At 43.8% G+C, this 20,356-nt stretch overlaps 2 protein-coding genes across 3 annotated transcripts; both read right to left on the reverse strand.

Moving 5' to 3' along the window:
• Positions 1–5,213: 5,213 nt before the first annotated feature.
• On the reverse strand, positions 5,214–10,607 carry LOC146675231 (uncharacterized). Of its 2 annotated transcripts, none has more exons than XM_085400330.1 (3): positions 10,435–10,607; positions 7,836–8,581; positions 5,214–6,423 (listed from the first exon to the last, which is right to left on the reverse strand). In XM_085400330.1, exons 2-3 carry the CDS (start codon positions 8,487–8,489, stop codon positions 6,271–6,273), a joined length of 807 nt encoding a protein of 268 aa, XP_085256456.1. In that variant the 5' UTR covers positions 8,490–8,581; positions 10,435–10,607; the 3' UTR covers positions 5,214–6,270. The 2 variants fall into 2 exon arrangements, with proteins under 2 accessions (XP_085256456.1, XP_085256455.1); XM_085400329.1 differs by having other exon boundaries at positions 7,836–8,584; positions 10,435–10,606.
• Positions 10,608–15,690: 5,083 nt separating this feature from the next.
• Positions 15,691–19,524, reverse strand: b3gat3 (beta-1,3-glucuronyltransferase 3 (glucuronosyltransferase I)). The gene is made up of 8 exons (XM_085400331.1): positions 19,347–19,524; positions 18,877–18,984; positions 18,568–18,748; positions 18,291–18,474; positions 18,032–18,193; positions 17,856–17,942; positions 17,511–17,714; positions 15,691–17,258 (listed from the first exon to the last, which is right to left on the reverse strand). The coding sequence occupies exons 2-8, from the start codon at positions 18,968–18,970 to the stop codon at positions 17,160–17,162; spliced, it is 1,011 nt and encodes a 336-aa protein (XP_085256457.1). The 5' UTR covers positions 18,971–18,984; positions 19,347–19,524; the 3' UTR covers positions 15,691–17,159.
• Between the last annotated feature and the right edge of the window lie 832 nt (positions 19,525–20,356).

Here is a 20,356-nt window from a genome sequence, read left to right on the forward strand (position 1 = left end):
GGCAAAATAACCTGATAGTGACAGCAAATGATGAATCCAACCTGAAACAGTACGTTCCATGGTAACCAGAGCAGCTTTTGAAGGAGCCATCCAAGCCAGGGTGTTTCAGCAGAGGCTGGACCACTGCCTGTTTAAAAATTACAGGTACATCGCCTAAAGTCAGGCTGCTGTTTATAAGCCTTTGAATATAAGGTCCAATAGTGTCCCAAACTTCTTTAAAAAAACGAGGGGGAAGGACATCCCTGGGAGAACCAGACTTGATTTGGGTGACAATTTTACCCAGATAAGACAGAGACACAGGTTCAAAATGGCTAAAAAATGCTAAAGGCTAAAAATAACAGAAGGGTCATAAGAAGGGGGTAAAATATGTGCTCTAATAGATAAAATCTATTAAAGAAAAACAAAGAAATTTAAAAAAGCTTCACAAGTTTCAGCAGAAGCTTCTGTACAGTTGGATTGGGGAGGGTTAAGAACAGAGTTTAAAATACTAAATAAGAGACGGGGCTTATGGCAGTTGTCGTTAATAACACCTGCAAAATAGGCGGATTTCTGGTTCTTAACAATTTTCTGATATTTATGCCAGCTATCTCTTAAGATATCATAAGACACTTGTAGTTTGTCTTTTTCCCACTTGCGTTCTGCTTTTCTGCGCTCTCTTCGAGCAGCCCGAGTGATGTCGTTCAGCCATGGCTCAGACTTCAGTTTAGACCGCCTGACCTTCAGAGGAGCAACAGAAATGCTCACTGACTCGACCTGTAAGAACCAAACACATTACTTGGTGGAAACTCACACTCCCTTTCTCACAGGTTCACCCACTGTGGGCAGCTCTTTATGTTTGAGTTGGAGCTCAGTGATGCCCTGGTTCAGATCTGGAAGGAGATTGACCAGGAGACCAGACTGTCTCATTAGGAGCATGCTCCAACAATCTGAGACATGCATACAAGCACGTGGGGGCTACACAAACTACTGAGTATCATTTTGAGCTGCTGCATAATTTGTTAACTTGATTTTTAAGGTGTCTTTGGAGCTGTAGGTTCTCTGTAGGTTGATCATTTTCATTTCTATCAATGTGGGATCCTTTATTTCCCAGCACATTACCCAGTCCATATCAGTATAGATCTGCATGATTTGTTCCCACTGAGATCTAAAGTGTTCATTTCCTTTAATTTTTTTAAAGTGTATGTTTTTTAAATTTATATATATATGCGCTCTTCTGGACAGAGCTCGCCGATGTTGTTCCTGGGATCTGCTGGAGCCACTCGCCACATCTTCTCAAGCTCTTCTCTGAGCCCTTGGTATTTCTCAAGCTTCGCGTGTTCCTTCTTCCTGATGTTGCTGTCATTCGGTATCGCTACGTCTACCACTATGGCCGTCTTCCTCTGCTTGTCTAACGCCACTGTGTACAGTTGGTTAGCCACCACCATTGTGTCCGTATCTGGAAGGATCTTAGCTCGGCCATTCTCCACCACCCTAGGGGGCGTCTCCCATTTTGACCTCGGGACTTCTAGGTCATACTCGGCACAGATGTTTCTGTATACTATGCTGGACACTTGGTTATGGCGTTCCCTGTATGCCCATATATATATATATATGTATGTGTGTGTGTGTGTATACGTGTGTGTGTGTGTGTGTGTGTATATATATATATATATATTAGGGGTGCAACGATACACAAAATTCACGGTTCGGTTCGGTATTTTGGTGTCACGGTTCGATATTTTTTCGATACAAAAAAAAATGTTCATGCCTTTTTAATTTGTCATTTATTAAAATTATAAATATATATTTTAACACAAAAGTACAGTTTTTAAATTTAACCCTAACCCTTGTGCGCGTGTTGTTTTTTAGCTCGTCATATTGCAGCCACAGAAATTCTTTTGTCCATGAAACCATAAAGCTGCACTTTCTTTTTGCCTTATAGTCTGATTTGTCATAACTTCTCCGTTTTGTGGTAAGCTTTTCTTTGGCTGTCACTTCTTCACCCTGACCTGTCTTATTTGGCTCAGCAGAACTAAAATATATATCTGTCTGTGAAGGTTCTCAGTCATCCAGGTCATCATAGTGAAATATATATCCTGCCGCACTCACATAAGCTCAGCGATTCTCTGCGCGATCAACCTCTCACATGTTTAAGCTGCGGGAGATTTCACTTGTCATGTTTGCATAGTAAGCTAACAATTAATAAGACGATGTCAGAGGAATTGGTGCACAAATTATCATCACTCACAGATCAGTGCTGTCGCTCTCTATACACAGTTCGCGCGATTGCAAAGTGAAAGCAAAAAAACAAGCGCAAATTCAAACACGATTTCAATATGTCACATATTGACAGTGGCTCACCCAATGACATAATTACCCAGCTACATTTCTGAAAGAATGCAAAAGCATTGACATATATTTTTCCTTCCTACAATAGCCCGACAGGCAGGGCAGAGATAGCCCCGGGATGTCGGGCTAGCGATATTGCGAGCCCTGTATCTGATTGAGGAATCACTCATCTTTGGAAAAGAGAGTTTATTACAGAGAAATGTCTCTTTCCAAAATAAAAGCTATACTATCCGCTTCTTCTGGGCTATATTCTCAGCAGCATATTAAACATATCAGGTCTCCATAAGGAGAATCCTGTGCTAACAGCTGTCTAAATGACTCGGCTAAAGTTTGTAGCATGCATGCTTGTTGTTTTTGTCTTTGCACTAGGATGATGTCAGTGTAAATGTGCAGTCATATTCGTTGTGTTCCCACTAGTGCTTTCAGGTTAATCTCGTTGAAATAACCTTAACGCCACAACACGGCAAATCTCCGTTAACGAGCTACCCTATACAGTGGGGCTAGACGGCCAACACGTTAACGAGCTAACTGCGCTAACACACTAGCTCCCACCCATGTAATTGAGCATTGCATGGCACATCCAACATACTGTTTTACTTTAGTCCATGATTCGCTTACCTTCAGGGTCATACGTCACATGAAAACCAAAATAATTCCAAACGCCAGATCTGAATGAGGGTGGGGAGGTCCACTTCTGTCTCGCTAGCTTACCCTGCGCTCTTCCTTCTGACCATGCTGTCTGTGTTGAGTGCTCAGTGAATCTGCGTTCGACTACTCCGCCTAGGCTGCACTCTCGAGCCTAGGCGGAGTAGTCAAATGCAGATTCACTGAGCGCTCAACACAGACAGCATCGTCAGAAGGAAAGTTGATAAAATAAATTACAAATTTTGTATTGTTCTTTTTTTTTCTCCCCTTTGGTTTTCTTCCTTTCTCTCCCCCTCTTTCTTTCATTCTTTCCCCCTGTCCTATCCCACAGTCATGTCTGTCCCGTTTGCAACTGAAAATAAAATAAATTCATAATTATAATAAAGGTCAATCAAATGGACCAATATGATGATCCACTTAAAATAAATCCTCTTGGCATCTTTCTTGGCCTCAAGACAACAATTCTGATGGCTATAGATCCAAACGGGACACAAAAAATAAAAAATAAAAAATAAATTGAAAAAAATTGTATTGTTCGATACATATGCGTACCGAACCGAAAGCACTGTATCGAACGGTTCAATATCGATACGAATATCGTTGCACCCCTAATATATATATATATATATATATATATATAACGGAAGGAAGGAAGGGGGCCGGGGACTGGTGAGTGTCAGCACCACAGTCCAGGATGAGACAACGAACATCCAAGAATACATTGGGAAGATGGCCCCAACTGACCGAGTGCTCAGTGAATACCTCAGGCAGCAGAAACCCAAGAAAGAGGAGGGAGACGAGGAACCATCATGGAAGGACAGGCCCCTGCACGGTATGTACCACCGGCAGATAGAGGAGGTGGCTGATATCCAGAAATCCTACCAGTGGCTGGACAAAGCTGGACTGAAAGACAGCACAGAGGCACTAATCATGGCAGCACAAGAACAAGCTCTGAGCACAAGATCCATAGAGGCTGGGGTCTATCACACCAGGCAAGACCCCAGGTGCAGGCTGTGTAAAGATGCCCCAGAGACAATCCAGCACATAACAGCAGGGTGCAAGATGCTAGCAGGCAAGGCATACATGGAACGCCATAACCAAGTGGCCGGCATAGTGTACAGGAACATCTGTGCCGAGTATAACCTGGAAGTCCCGAGGTCAAAATGGGAGATGCCCCCAAGGGTGGTGGAGAATGACCGAGCTAAGATCCTGTGGGACTTCCAGATACAGACGGACAAAATGGTGGTGGCTAACCAACCGGACATAGTGGTGGTAGACAAACAGAAGAAGACGGCCGTAGTGATCGATGTAGCGGTTCCGAATGACAGCAATATCAGGAAGAAGGAACACGAGAAGCTGGAGAAATACCAAGGGCTCAGAGAAGAGCTCGAGAGGATGTGGAGGGTGAAGGTAACGGTGGTCCCCGTAGTAATCGGAGCACTAGGTGCGGTGACTCCCAAGCTAGGCGAGTGGCTCCAGCAGATCCCGGGAACAACATCGGAGATCTCTGTCCAGAAGAGCGCAGTCCTGGGAACAGCTAAGATACTGCGCAGGACCCTCAAGCTCCCAGGCCTCTGGTAGAGGACCCGAGCTTGAAGGATAAACCGCCCGCAGGGGCGTGCTGGGTGTTTTTATATATATATATATATATATATATATATATCTCGTGGTGGAAGCAAAACAGCAAAAGTCAGAGGGAATTCATGACGACATTGATCAAATGTGAAGCGCAGTTTGCTGCTTCTTTTGCTGCTGGTTGGAGAGAGACAAAACCTGCAGCTCAGAATCAGCGCAAAAAGACGTAAACACAGCGCGGACCCGAAGAATCGCTAAGCTCCGACAGCGTGTCCGTGTTCGGGCCGTCGGGTGAGAAAGCCGAGAAAGACGAAGCTGATTCTGATGTGTCGGGTCCGCTCTGTGTTTAGGTCTTTGTGTGGAATCCGTTAATGAATTGATATCGCTTTATTCAAGCTACTCACCTCTCTCTTCCACCTGCACTTTCAACTGGACCACGGCCAATCAGAGAGGTCCCGCCCCTGACTATCTCTGATTGGTTTAGTCCACGATAGGGGCATAATGTGTGTCTGCTGTTGACCACACGGAGAGTTGCAGAGATTTTTTTTGTTACCGGAACAGTTGGTCGCACCTGTGCGACCAAATATTTATTTTTAGTCGCACCACTGAAAAATTTGGTTCAGTATCTGTGAAGTGGATAAGGGCAATAAAAAAATAGATGAATGAATGTTTGAAAATTAAAGACCATTTATTGCATTTTTGTCACATCTACAAACGTCCATTATTAATAGTTCTTAAATACAGTCGTCAGTTTTACAAATCAAACACATAAAAAAGACATAACTTTGCATTCAAATAGAGAAAATATGCACTATTTAATATGACTTTTTTGACCAAAAATAAGCATTATCTTTTTCTGGACGGACATCTAAGCTTACACCTCCCTGCTCTGTCCCTTCAGGTTTAATAACCTTCACTAGAACACACGCAGGGACCTCATGAGGAAAAAGCTAAAAAGCTCTAATAGAAACTCTTACATATTCCTTTGCACAAGGTTGGACCCTGTCCGTCTTTTTCACTTGCAATAAAGCCTACATAAATAATAGAATGTGTCCATAATAATGTGAATCCCTAATAAAGTTTAATTACTGATTTACTGCATACTATTTACTCATAAATAGCTTGTCTGATTAGGCAACGAGCACCACGGTTAATCCTAAAGAAGTATGTATCACTCCACAGCTAAAGTCCATCAGTCAGCTGCTACGTTTTAAACTTTCCACCCCCTTTGGTTACACATCAACACTCGAGGAGTTTCACAGCGCTAAACCAAAGGAAGCAGAGATCATTTAACGAGCTCTTAGTAACGAACTGGATATTAAGAGCTAAAATGCTCTTACTTGACTAAAACTGGAGATCAGAAGGGGACGAGCAGCTGCTGAACTCAGTCACATAAAGACCAGGGATTTCTGTTCAGGCCAGTCTCATAGACTTCACTGTAAAACCAGCAGCCCATCGAGCTAAAGTGGATCCCTGCAGTTTGTGTCCTGACTAAGGTGCATCCTAATAAGGCGATAAAGGTTCAGCTGAGTAATCAAGACTCAGTAAGTTACATAATTAATTAATATTCCTGAGGTGATGACTCAGACACGTCATGTGGTAAATGTTATACAGGCAGGATTGTCCGATACTTTGCAGCAGTCGCGGTAAAACGCTGCATGACCCTGATATTATTAAAAGTTAAGAAGCCTCAAGCTTCATTGTCCATCTCTATCTCCATTTCTATTGAAATTCTGCTAACACTGAATTGTGCTGGTGCTTCTTCTTCGACGACGGTGAAGACGACGATGGCGAGGAGTTCACCGGTGAGAGCGTGACGCTGTAGAGGTTGGCGACGAAGGCCTCCCAGCCGCGGCGCAGTGCTCGGTCCAAGGCCTGGTGGGAACAGGAGGAGTAAGGGTTAGCTACATTACAGCCACTGACAGGTGACAAGAAGAACCTCAGATGTAGTTACAATGTTACAATGATAAAGGCACTCCCCCATGGCAGCAGTCTCCCCTAGCAGGACATTGCATCACAGACAAAACAGCTCAGCAACACCTCAGGGAATGTGACACAGCTGCTCGAGCGCCCTCGAAACTCTACATCACAGTCCGATCGAGCATGTGTGAAACAATGGAGCAAACACCAACTGCTAGGACCCAAAGGATCCCACCACAGGAGACCTCAGTGCTCTTGTGTCGATAATGAGTCAGTAATCAAAGCAGCTCCATGAAGCTGTTTTGTGACTGAGCTCTTCAGTCTTGAATTGAGTTTGTAGTTAGACGCTGAATTTAAATTGGCCAAGCGCTTCATTAAACAGGTAAAATAGTAATAAACACCTGGAAGTAGCCATTTGCTTAATATAAATGTGTTACTGGAAGGTTTTCTTTGAATTTTTACATATGCTGAATGTTAATGTTTGACATTATCCTGCTCTAGGCTCATTTCTTGTGCATGGAATAAAAGGATTTTTCCTGGAGTTCACTGGAATTCCTGTGCTCAGTATACAAATTAATGATTGTTTCTGTTGTGTCGCAGCACGGCTGCTTCCTGGGAAATTCCAAGAGACACGCTATTGACCTTTTCTATAAAAAGAACCAATGAGCTTTATTATTGTCTAAAAGTCCATCTGGAAAATAATGAGCTCACTGGAAACAGGTTGTGCTGTGGTAACTCATGACTAAATATTTAACCAGCGCCGCACACTGAGCAGAAACCAACCAATCGTCTGCAGAGCGGAGCTGATTAACAGCACTGGAATGTTTTTTCACGGTGTGGGGTTTAGCAGGCGGGTCAGCATCACCTGACCTCGTTCCACTGATCAAAGGACATGATAGAGGAGCCACAGGAATGTCACCTGTGTGTGTGTGTGTGTGTGTGTGTGTGTGTGTGTGTGTGTGTGTGTGTGTGTCAGCAGGAGCAGAAATTCTTTACAATAACCTGCTTAATTTTTCGTCATTAAAAATGACGTAGAGGAAAAACTCATTTGGGGGTGACTTCATGTGCCGTGACACGCACCAGTGACCGCTGGACCTTGGACGCGCAGTGGCAACATGTTATAAAGGTGATAAGATAGTTTCCATGGCAGTTAATAACCCAGAGTGCATTACGTGGAGGATGGCGAGGGAGAACTTTACCCCTCTGTTCCACACATGCTGGGCGTGCAGTTACACAACCTTCAGCTTCGGCTTAAAGTTTAACCCGACGCAGCGAAGCTAAATATGGAGTTTATGTAAATGTGACAAACTGAAGAGGAAGTTGATACAAGTCTGCAGCCTAAAACAACACCGCACATTTTCTCTCACCTTGCGGTAATTTTTCCTCTTCACCGCTTTCATCCCTTCCTCTTGCTCCTTCGTCATCCTCCTCTCCTCCTCCTCTTCGTCTTCTCTTCCTCTCTTCTTGTCTCGGATAAGGACTTGGTCGTCAGCGTCCTCCCGAGCCGGGAAGTGAACGAGCACGGGTTCCTTCTCCCAGCCCGCCTTTTCATTTTCTTCCTCCACCTTCTTCAGGTTCTCCATCTCTATCTCAATCTTCACCCTGATGTCCTCGGGGAAGTCAGCTGGACCCTCCGTGCCCAGGCTGGGCCTCTCCTCTCTGGCTGCGTCCTCGTCTGCTCTCCCCTCTTTCTGCTTCCTCCTGGAGCTTCTCCTCCACCTGCTGCTGCGGCGGCTGGGTTTCCTCCTCAGGAGGCTCTCGTCGTCATCTTCCATCATGCCTTCGCTGAAGCCAAACACCTCGCCTTCTTCCTTCTCATCAGAACAATGCACCGCTGTGATGGATGGGTCACTCGAGACTGCCTCCTCTATGTTGCAAACATTTACACCAGTCTCCTCTACCTCTGTGGCGGCCTCGGGCTCGTCGAGGCGACCGTAGAAGCCACTCGATTTGTCCAGAAACTTTGGGGCCCTGATGGAGCTTCGGACTGAGCTCATCCTGGAGTTCCTGCCAATAGCCATCTTTTTGTTGGAGTTTCTTCGAGTTTCTGTCTGTTACTTCTTTTGGCCTCTGGTGCACTTTCTCACACACTCTTTCTGCTCCTGGTTTGTTCCTGCTGAGAGAGGAGAGATTAGAGTTTAAGGCTGTTACATAACCCTGCCCTCTGTCAAACGCACAGTCCGATCCATTTCCATACAGGCAGCCAAAATTTCAAGAACAGTGATAGGAGATAAAAGCTGAAGGAAAAAGCGTAAAAGACCATAGACGAAAGATAATTACTTTTCACATCAATGTGAGTATGTGTGTGTTTTATCAGCCTCTCTGGATGGTAAGTACTGTACAACAGAAATGCTATGCAGGCGTCACAAGAATGTCTGTGTTTGAATATCGGTGGCCGTGACCGAGGCTGGAGGTCAGAGTCAATGTTATCGGGGTTGTGATGATAACAGATGTCAAAAAACTGAACGCGCAGCATTCTTAGCGCTGAAGATAAACACACAGGGAGTCGGACAGCCGGATGTGCAGCCAAAATCAATGACTTCAGACTAACTGTCGGTGTCAGCGACCTGCTTGTCTGTCCATTCTCCACCTGTTCTGAAAGTCAGTCATACAATCTGCGTCAAACATCGACATGTGTTTTTCAGGGGTCCCGTGTAAGCACAGTGTTGTTTAGATGAGTTCCTTATATTCTGGCTGTGTTGGAGTGGCTGATGACTGCTCCACTCCCTGTGCAGGAAGAGCAGCATTATTACCTCCACCAACGAGGTTATGTGCCGGTGGCGTTGGCACGACTGATCCGCGTTAGCGCGTTAAAACAGGCTAATCCGCGTTAACGAGTTAACGCGGATCAATCCGTGTAAGGGGTTACTCGCCGTTAACACGTTAATGCGGCTTAAACGCGTTAATGCTGTCATTACGACTAACGCGATTAACAATTAACCCATCTGGAGCGCAGACTGACTCAAAATCCCTGAAATGTCTCTGTCAACGCCTTTTGGGCAGTTCGTCCATTTTAATCGCGTTAATCATTAACCACGTTAACGCAGCCCTATTAGAAACTGTTGCCAACATATTGAAACTTCCTTATTACATCTTAAATATCATGTCACATTTGACCTCTGACCTCTACTTTATGATCAGTGGACTGATCTGTGTGTCACAGTGATTACAATGCAAGCCACACAATCAACGAGCGTCTCTCAGAGCGCTCCTCTTTGAGGTCCTCAATGATCACTGCTTGCTCGACTGCCCTTTTGGGCAGAATTGCAACTGCAGCAAAAGCTTCGCTTGTACTCTCCGCCTGGTGGGACACTTTTAATTAATAAAAGAAAAGCGGCCAAACAAACATGTGTGTTAGTCCAGGATGAGGCAAGAAATCAGCTGCTGTGACATCACTGATTGCGCTGCTGGTAGAAATGAGACGTACTCAGGGGTTTTGACCCTGCAGTGAAAAAGTGCAAGATCGCTTCCCCTCCCCTCTGTGATCACCTTGTAAACCGTTTCACCGCAAGTTACATAATAACAAAGTCCACACTAATGCTCCTCTGAAGGAGTACACTTCCTGCTAATAACCAGAAACTGCAGACATATTTGGTGTCCTTTCCAGATCAGCTTTGTTTTTTAAAACAAATGAAGACTTTGGATTGTTACAAGGGTGGCAAACAGAAGAGGAAACCAAAAAACGTCCTTCTGTGCTCTGACAAACGGCGTCCTGGAAATCTCGAAGACTTGCGAAGTGCAGGTAACGTTTCATATAATGTGCAGATTGCAAAATAAAGACTGAAAGGTGTTGTGTAATAGGAGGCGAATAAAAAAAAAGGATGACTTAATTAAAGTGTTAAAAATTAAACAGGGCTGAGAAGCAGCCCAACAGTGAGAGCATTAAACAGGAGTGAACAGAAATGCCTGCTACCACATATTAAACAGTAACGCCTTCAACAGGTGAAGAAATAGTTGCAGCCTTACCAGATCTCTCGCTCTCGTCTCGTTCCCCTCTCGGTGTGTGAGTCTGAGTGAGTGACACGGAGCCGGGAGCGCTGCTTATTGCCCTCATACACGTCACACGCCAACCCTGCCCAGACCTGCAGAGTCTTCGTCACTGGTACGAACACACACACACACACGCTGTAAAACACTCTCCCTCTCTCCACCTACACACACACCTTGTCATTACATCCTTGAACACACACTGACTTAGAGATAAAGCCATGTATTAAACAGGTCAAATATTAACTTACTGAAAAAAATCTCAGCAGCAGCAGCGCACGTCCTACCTTTGCTGGGTAAACTCGCGGGATCCAGCTATAGAGGCTTTGCAGGGATGCAACAGAGTTTTGCCTTCAGTGCTCAATGCGCCAGGGTCTCCATGGTCAAATAAACGATTTATTGGTGGAGATGGACACGAAGCCTTATGACTTAGAAACTTTGATCATTCAATCTCTGATTTACCTCATACTTTGTTTTAAACAGCTCTTTATAGATGAACCTTTTATAAAAACTCTATCAACTTTATTCTGCCTGTGAGCTCAGTTATTGCACTCTTATGCATTACACCAACATACAGTGGGGACTCTGTATATCCTGTTGGTCCTGGAGAGGCTTACCTGAACAGTCTGTTAACTTTCTGGATACTACTCTGGATACTAGGACTTCCCCCCACAGTCCAACAATATGTAATTAGTGAGGTTGGGTTAAATGTTAGCCCTGTGACAGTCTGGCGACCTGTCCAAAGTACAAAAACCATTTACATACTGCATTAATCGATCATTTTATAATCTAATTATTTGGAATATACATTTTTCTTTCATTCAGTTAGCACTTTATCATCAGCTGGTTACGTTAACAGGACAATTCGTCACTCGCTCGGTGTCCAGATATCAGAATGAATCAACTGACTTCAGTTTCTCTCCACACTTTTTATCCAGGCTGCCTGTCACGTGGTCTGTGTCTGCGGTTGCAGTTTTTTCTCTGTTTTTGTCTGTAAGTTTGTTAGCTTATTATTAGCTGTGATGGAATGACAGGAATAGTTGTCCTTATCCTCCTTCCCATGAGAAGATCAGCTGGACTGTATCCCTTTGCCAGTGGAGTGGCATGGTCGGCCATAAGGGCGAAATAAGGATCACCAGATCACTTCTTCACAGAATGTGTTGTTAACATCAGGAATATAACATTTATGTACCATTCTGAACTGAATGAATGAATTTATCCAGCGTGCCTGCAATGATTTTTAAACCCAGCAGATGTCGCTATTAAGCAACACACCAACACGGCGTAAACACGGTAAGGGTCATGTAGCGCACACTCCGTGAGGCCTCATTTAGTCATCACTAGTCTGACCTGATCTGATAAAACAGTTACGTTTGTTTCTGTCACTTTGTGCAGATCTAAAGGGTCTTATAACTTATAGCTGCTGCATGCTAGGTGGGCTAATTTTTGTGAATTGTGGGTGCAGCTCTGTGCAGCTAACCAGCAGGTTAACTTTAGTTATGTCTGTTGTAGATTCAGCACTCTGGTCTCCAGCTGTGGAGCTACAGAACACAGGGAAACACAGGGAAGAGGTATCCTGCCATAAATCCTATACATAGAAAAGTGGTAATGGTAATGTAGTTGTACATAAACTTTTTCTGGAGTAAAAGTACACATGTTCTGTATTAACAAACATTTCAGACTCTGTGTAATTGTTTAGTCATTGAATTGTACACCACAGCTGGAGCTAATTCACTCAGTCACACCATCATTTATTATTCGATTAATAGTTTTATATGAATCTTTTAGTTCTGCTGAATAGCATGAGAACATAAAAACATTTCTATAGCTTCTCTGTTTTTGAATGAATCAAAAATCACAGTGAAAGAGATGATCTGTGCTACACATCAGTAACTTGCTGTCTTGAGGGTTTGTTGACTTTTTGAAGGTGAAGTTTGCCAATTTAACATTTGCTGTTGTTTCCACTGAGCACCGGTGGATGCACTGATTTATCACTGGCATTTCTACAACAGCAGTATTGTTTTACTCCCTTAAAACGTACGTAGCTTTTTGTTCTCTTCACAGATGGCACAATAGATGTTGATGTAGCCCTGAATCCCCCTGGACGTCTAACTTAGTGTCGTGGAGGGTATGCCGTGCTCTTCTCTGGTCAAATTTGGACAAGCACGCCCAAAGATCAATGATTTGTTTGGCCTTGTTCTCTCTCCACAAGGCAAATAATTGGTCACATTCTAATGAAAGTTTTAATGAAAGAAAGAGCTTCACAAATTAAAGTGCATTAACAAGAGAAAACGCGGTCGATGCAGGACACTTGCAATACTTAGGGAGGTGTCGTTTCAGTGCAGACAATCCCACCAAACGCTTTCAAAGCATACAAATATGGCATGAACTGGATTCAGTAGAGCATCCCTGTTTTTTAGTTACACGATGAACACAAAGAGGGTGTTGCACCAAAGACCTCACTGTGCTCGGATTTCTAGCAGACCGCCATCTGCAGCTTGTATGAAAGACGTCGACTCGTCTGCAAACACTCGGCATTGACACAATCGCACTTCAAATCTATGCGTCAAAACGAGTCAAATGATCCATAGGAAGACCAAAGCCAGTGTCAGAGACCTTTTAGATGGTCTGAACATAAAACGGTGCCATACGTCGATATCGGACTGCACATTCCGTCCTACGATCCCACATTCCTAGCTCTGCGAGAAAACAGTCTTCCAGATATGCCAGAGGCCTCCTGAATTTGGATGGGAAATGCCTACTAAAATCAGAAGTCTGCTGGCTGGCCTCTGGCTGAACAGTGTCTGAAACAGGTTCTCAGGTGGATCAGTAGAAGTTTCTGGTGCCCCAGGAGTCCTTGAAAGATTGTAACTATTTCTTACCAGTGTGCTTATCTTGGCTAGCAAGGTCTTGGGTCCAAATCCACCTGCAGCCTCTCTGTGTGGAGTTTGCATTTTCTCCTCGTGTCTGCATGGTTTCTCTCCGGGTACTCTGGCTTATTCTCGTAGTCAAAAGACAGTTACAAGTTAGTGGGTCAATTGGTCATTCTAAATTAGCCTTAGGTGTGAACGGTTGTCAGTTCCTGTGTTCGTCCTGTGACAGGCTGGGACCTGTCCAGGGTGTACCCTGTGCCTCACCCTAGGAAAACTAGGCCTGTTGAATGGCCTAAACTAGACTGACTGATATGTAGAGAACAACTATAGTTTTTCCACTCTTGCACGAATCTTGGTCGTGATTCAAATTGAAGGCGTTCCTGCAAAACGTGTTATCATCTCAAAACAGATACATTCATCCAAACACAACTAACACATTAATCTCTCTGCAAATCTTGCACAAAACCTCCCGTAATTGGTCGCATCCTTGATTTGCTCGCCGCAAGAAGACATTTAAAAACCACACGTGAGTCAGTGTAACACCCTGAACTGTTAACTTCTAATGCAGGTAAACCCTGGAGTAGGAATGTGTGTATACAGATTAAAATCAGTTAGCCTGGTCAATGATATGGTAGTGTTTGCACAGTGAACACTTGGTCTGGGTGGGACTGGAAGTGGGAGCTGTTTATCTCTGTGTGTGTGTGTGTGTGTCAATTCCTGCTTTTTTGCCCGTGTCACATTTAATAGCCCTTTGTGCACCTTCATGTAAACGCATGCAGAGGGTTCCTCTGCAGCTGTGATGACACACCATCAGGAACACACACAGATTAAAAGGAGTTTAATGATGTGTTATTCATGACAGTGAAGCTCATACTTTTACAGGTAATAATACAACTTCTTTCAGTATCACCACTAATATCGTCTACTGCGTGTTCGTGCAGCTGCACTTGTGACTCATCAAGGTCCAACAGTGGCGTGCATGTAGCTCTGACTTCAGCTCCTCTTACTCATCTCCCACTGCATCTTCATCTTGGAGTCCCTCCGCGAGTACACCTCCACACGCTCCAAATATAGTCACCAAGTGGGCCGCTTCCCCTTAGAGAGGGCGTACCAGCTGTCAATCACGCAACTTCAGCTGTTCTGAGGTTAGAGAATCCCCGCCCACGAGAGAGTAATCACCCATGACTGAGCAGGTTGCAATGGTCGCTGTCAGGCACAGACAAGTTGGGGCTCGGTATCTGGACGGTGAGGTGAGGATGTGGTGAATGTGCAGAACATCCGGCTGGAAGACGGCGTTATAGACGATGCTAGGTGCAGACAACGTGATAAAAATAACAGACACGCTGCGTGACAGGTCAGAGGAGAGGGACCAAGTCATATATCACAGCTTGACTACTGAAAGTGACACGCTCAGAGAACAGATGTGCACAATGAATGTGGTGTGTCAAGTTGCTGCAGGCAGCAAAGGTTAAACGCCGCAAAAGCCTGTCTCACCGCAGACTACCTCCATGATTTTCAATATAACTGCTGTTTAAAAAAAAAAAAAGCTTCACTTAAGTTCAAAAGAACTGGAGACAAACAAAAGTGACAAAGTGTGTTTTTCATTACTTTTATTTCCAAGGCCAGGGACAGACATGATCACACTGTACAATGTAAAGAACAGTAATAAATACGTTATACACCAGTAGAGAAGTTACTTACAGGCACTAATTACACGTAAGCAGGCACTAGCTGTTTTTACAGCGTCTGTTGCATTGCAGGGAGTGTGGAAGATGACGAAGCACAGCTCGAGTTTCCATATTCTGCAATCTTTAAGTACCAGGGATTTCCTGCCCGCTGGAGGCAAATTCAAGTGTTTTTCTGATCGCAGCAGTGTCGAAACGTAACACGTTTGTTTATTGCATAACTCGTTTATATGCGCTTCAGCAGAGATGTTTGTTTAATCACTGCCTTAAATGGTTTCCACTTTGAGCGTGGTTTTTAAAAAGCATCACTAAAGCTGCTCACAAAACACTGGGTTAAACTAGCTGTGGTGTGATGACACCAGTTACAACCCAGAACTTATGCGTTGGGTGTGGAACCATTACACGGGTGTTTGTCGTGCCCGTGTTGCTAAGTTGCACCACTTTGTCTGCAACACGGGTTGTTGAGGGCTTAATAAAGACGCAACAGCAAGTCGTCCGTGGGGTTTGTTCACTGCTCGGCGTGTTTAGAGAACACCGTCTCAGTCATGGATATTTTTATTCTTAAAAAAGACGTACCGGTAGTAAGTATTCACTGCCTTGGCTCTACAATGCTTAATCCTAGACATTGTTATTACAGTTTGAGTAAAGATTATTGACATTGCTTTGATGCTGATGACTTGTTTTTAGGGGTAAAAAGAAAAAAAGAAAAAAAAAAAGAAAAAAAAGGGGTCTACATCCTGAATATTGACTTACAAACACAAAAATCAGAAGCCATGCATGAACTAAGTGCACAGTTGTAACTGATCCTTGGCCTGAAAACTGGAACGACACTGAAGGCTGCACTGCTAAACCAGGGTACACATTATATCCATGTGACTGACATACTCTAGATATCAGTATCAGGTTTTTGCTTTAAACCCCCTAAATATCGGTATCTACCACAAATGTCCTGTATCTGTCAGAGTCTAGTAGACGCTTCCCTTGTTAATCATTTGTATATAAAAATAACAGTTTGCACAAAACGCTTAGACATGAGCTCAAATAAGCAGCTCAGTATCACTAAACATAAAATTCAGACCCAGAATTGAAAAAAAGATAAATGTGTTCTGAAATCATCACCAGCCCAAATCTGCTGTGTGAGCAAAACTGGGGTGATAAACAGTCCAACACCTTCAAAGTAACCTTTCGTACTTCATTATCACACCCGCACTACTGAAATGTACACGAGGGTCCTTTGAGCTGCTCCCTTACTTCCCATGGGGTCACCCTTGCAGACTTAACCCTTGGGACTGCTAATAGGAGTACACTGACTTGTTCTACCCCGACGCTGCATTTGTGTCACCTCCTAGTCCCAATCCGGGGATCTTTGGCATGCTAGGCAAAGGTTTTACCCACAATAACATGAAGCCACAAACATTTATGATCATCTAACAATAATGATAAAATTTAGTAATTTTTCCCCCTACAAGGCAGTTTGTGAATGAGACACTCACAAAAAATGACAAGCTTGGTTGTCTGTATTTCCCCCTTCTTTCTTCATCATCATATTGACTCAACTCACTATTTAAAAATAATGAAATGAAAAACCAAATCCTTCTTTTTAAAATACCACTCCATGTTTTGGAAAAGGTATATACACGGTTTCTGCCTGTCACATCATTTATACATCCAGCCCCTGATAAAAACATCTAAGTGCTGCCGGGAACGGGAAACATCACAGGCGTCTAACTGAGCTACAAGTAAACAGAAGTGATACAAGACGACCCTGCTATGAGACGCACCCTCCCTCCAGTTTTAAGCCGCAGTGCTCCAGCAGCACGGCTTCACAAACTAATACACTGGCGCCCCCATCGGGTAGTAGTTTAACATTGACACCGACTGTACTGCTAAACAAGGATCGCAAACTCAAAAACGAAAAAGACGCACACACTAACATACAATCAGCACAGTTATGACAAAACACACACTCGATACACATCTATATGTACAACCGGGTGTAACAGTCTCTCAAAACCAGGTTCTCTCCTGTACTTTAGTGTTTACAGTATTTACAATGCAGTTACCTATGCAGCATTAACAGCAGGATATAATCACACACTGTGTGCACATGTGTGTGTGAGTGTGTGTTGATGTGCATGCGTTTCCCTCAGACCTCCACAGCAGGGTCTGAACCCAGTCCCTGAGCCTGCAGCGCCTCCTCTCTCTTCATCTTCGGTTTCTCTGTCCGTGTGTGCCACACCAGCACCTGCAAAGCACACAAACACACTATTACTACATGTGACCTTATATATAAACTGTTACTAGAATCGTAATGCAACTACTGCAAATGCCAATGCACGAACACTTCTTTCTTAAAGGTCTCTTTTTCTGCGATTTCCATAAATCATAAAGAAAAAAGACTGAAGACTTCAGAACAAAGCATTTCACACTGAATCATCTGTTCTAAAATAATTATAGACAAGTCTTCATTCTTATCTCTTAACGCACACACGCGTACTTTAGTGCAGTTGTCTGCTTTGGGCTCCAGTTCATCCATGGTAACCAGTCCCTGAAGAAAGCTGCTTTCCAGCAAGCCCATTGGTGCCTCTCCGTCAAAGCATGCCTCTGGATTGGCCAGGACCAATTTAAGGGAAACGGCGAAGCCAGCCATGTCGATCGGAAAGGGCCGACTGGGACGCCAGCCGGTATGGAAGCGAACGACCTTAAACAAACCATCGTAAATATGATCTCAGTATTTTAGATCAAATGAAAAAGCTGAAAAGCTTAGCTCTTAGGTGCAGTTAGATGCAGGGGATTTTTGCATCTTTAAAACAGCAGCATGGCAAAATGTCAGTGACCTTACCTTTCCTCCTTCAACCACAGGCCTCTCATACTTCATCCCTCCAACCAGGCCCACCGGCCAAACTGACACCCGCTGCGTGCTCCTCATCTGAGGAAAAGAGGACATTTGTTCGCAAGCATCAGCAATAAGCCTAATAGTGAAAGAAATAAACATAGTCACACACTTAAATATCCCACCTCCTCAAACAACTGCAGGCTGTATGTGTTATCGTCATCAGCAAAGTACACCACTCCTTGCTGGTTATCCCCTCCTGGCTGAGCCCTCCTGTCCTCTCTAAGCCACCGTAGCCCTTCGTTTCTCTGCTCCACTCCACGGGGCTTGAGCCAGCTGGGGTCACCCTGAGCAGGAGAATGACTCAGTGTTTTTAAATAAGGAACAAAAAAATTTGCAAGAACATGCATGGATAAGACAAAAATAAAATAAAATTGAACGAACCTCCTGTAGTTTGCGGTCCTTGGCGGTGGGCATGTGTAGGTGAGTGTAGGTCAGGCCGCTCTTCATCAGCAGGTCGGTCACCAGAGGCGTCTTGTGTGGCGAGTCCTCCACCAAGATCCAGTGGAGCCGAGGGACATGGAGAAAAGTCTGGGACATACGAGTCAGCTCGGCCTTCTGCACCAGCCTGAAAACAGATGGAAATCGGAGAGAGGGTGAGATCAGTGCAGGAATGCACAGCGGAGGGTGGACACCAAGCAATGGTCGCTTGGAAGACTACCTTGCATATGTCGGCGTGATAACAAAGATGGTGGGCAGGGACGGTTTGGCTGGCTGCTTCTGAGGTTGCTTTGTTACTTCAAACTTCCTCATCTCCTCCTGAAGACGGTGTAGTTCCCCACGCAGTCGAGATATGGTGCGGTCTTTAGGGAAGTCATGTTCTGTACAGTCACAGCGCTGGCCTGCACAAAGAAATCAAAGCAAAGTGAAGCTCTGCCACTCAGGTTTGCACATTTTTGACTCCTTTACACCTGCTGATGCTGAAATTTTATACCATTATTCATTCTGCTCATAGGTAGGATTCACTTACCGAGCTGCATCAGTGCATAGATGAGGCCCAGGAGCGAGACCATGAAGTAGAGCAAAAATACAGTCTTCAGCTTTAGCTTCATCCTCGTTGCCATGGTGCCCTGACTAGCTGAAAGTTGACAGAAAGTGCAACTTGTTCATGCTTTTCTTATTAATCCAGTTGTTTATGTTCTGATGAAGTTGTGCAGGCTGTAACCGAGGAGCTAAACTGAGTTCAAATGTACCCAATTTGACACAAGCAACATTTAGCTTGCTAACAAGCTAAGAGGGAAAGCATCCCCATGCAGCGGGACGTTTCTGAGAAGCTAACTGAGGAAAAGTTGAAGCTGTGCACGGGTCAGTGTGGCCTAACTCCCGACGAGGTCGAATAACATGAATCTAAACTGAACTCAATGATAAACCAGTGGAAGCTAAGCTGTATTAACCAGACAAGCACAAACATTCCCATTTTTTTTCTTTTCTTTTTCTTACCGGAGGCGACAATCGGCGGAGCTGAGCGATGGAAGCTCAGAGCTTCATGTCATTTTGGACAGATGTGAGCAAAGGCACCTCACAGCATCCATTCATTCGGCTCAACTATGACATTTTTTCTGCAGCTAATGTACCAACAGCGTCCGGTTTCTGTGCGACGCGAAAAGGAATCCCCCTCGAAACATTTACAGCCACACAGACAGTTCCAGAAGCGGCACAGAAATCTGTGCAGCGTAAAAATGAAAGAAAAAAAAGTACTTATCAAATTAATTATCACTCATTTTGATAAAACAAATATTTTTTAAAATCTTAAAAAGGAGGTTCACATAGGCAGCTCATTTTCTTGACAGTACTTTCGTTAGAGGATTTTTTTTCTTTAAAGGTTGCATTATAGGGTCAACTTGAAAGAAAGCTAGAACAGCGAGGTCAGAGGTCAAATGTGCCATCGTATTTGAATGCAAATTATAATTTAAATATTTTGAATCCCAATATATAAAATTCCATATGTACCTGTATGTTGTCAGTAGAAACAGTGATAGGATGAAACTAAAAAACAATTATTTGACCTTTAGTTCTACTGACTTTGGAGGAGAGGTCAGAGGTCAAATTTAACATATTGTTTTAAATCACTCCACAGTGCGTTCTATATGTTGGCAATATACACCACACCTATATGTTAAGCATTAGTGAATGGTCTATACAGGCAAATCGGCAACCTTAACACATTTTGACGCAGCTACATGTGTAACAACAGCATAATGAAAATCTGAAAAATTACCTATAAAAAGAAAAATACTAAATATATTAAACATTTCCATACATATCCTCTTTTCCTGATGGAAATTCACTTATGTTAAAAAAAAAAAAAAAAAAAGTAAAGAAAAAGAAAAGGAGGCATTTCTTGAAAAGTCAAACAACTTTCCTTTATTTGTAACATTATTTGTAACATAAAACACTGACAAGGCAGAATGACTTAGTTTTCCCTTTCATTGTCATTTACGGACAGGACT

The sequence above is a fragment of the Rhamphochromis longiceps genome, linkage group LG3, assembly GCF_057381845.1.
Source record: "Rhamphochromis longiceps isolate RC_006_pf linkage group LG3, R_longiceps_female_GT1.1, whole genome shotgun sequence".
In the NCBI taxonomy this organism is placed as follows: Eukaryota; Metazoa; Chordata; class Actinopteri; order Cichliformes; family Cichlidae; genus Rhamphochromis; species Rhamphochromis longiceps.

Excerpts from the sequence above, each read along its gene's own strand:
- LOC146675231 (XM_085400330.1), bottom strand. The coding sequence starts at position 8,489 with ATGGCTATTGGCAGGAACTCCAGGATGAGCTCAGTCCGAAGCTCCATC. Across the intron at positions 6,424-7,835 it reads AGAGGAAAAATTACCGCAAG|GCCTTGGACCGAGCACTGCG; the intron begins GTGAGAGAAAAT and ends TGTTCCCACCAG.
- b3gat3 (XM_085400331.1), bottom strand. The coding sequence starts at position 18,970 with ATGGCAACGAGGATGAAGCTAAAGCTGAAGACTGTATTTTTGCTCTAC. Across the intron at positions 17,943-18,031 it reads GCCTGCAGTTGTTTGAGGAG|ATGAGGAGCACGCAGCGGGT; the intron begins GTGGGATATTTA and ends TCTTTTCCTCAG. Across the intron at positions 17,259-17,510 it reads AAGCAGACAACTGCACTAAA|GTGCTGGTGTGGCACACACG; the intron begins GTACGCGTGTGT and ends TGTGCTTTGCAG.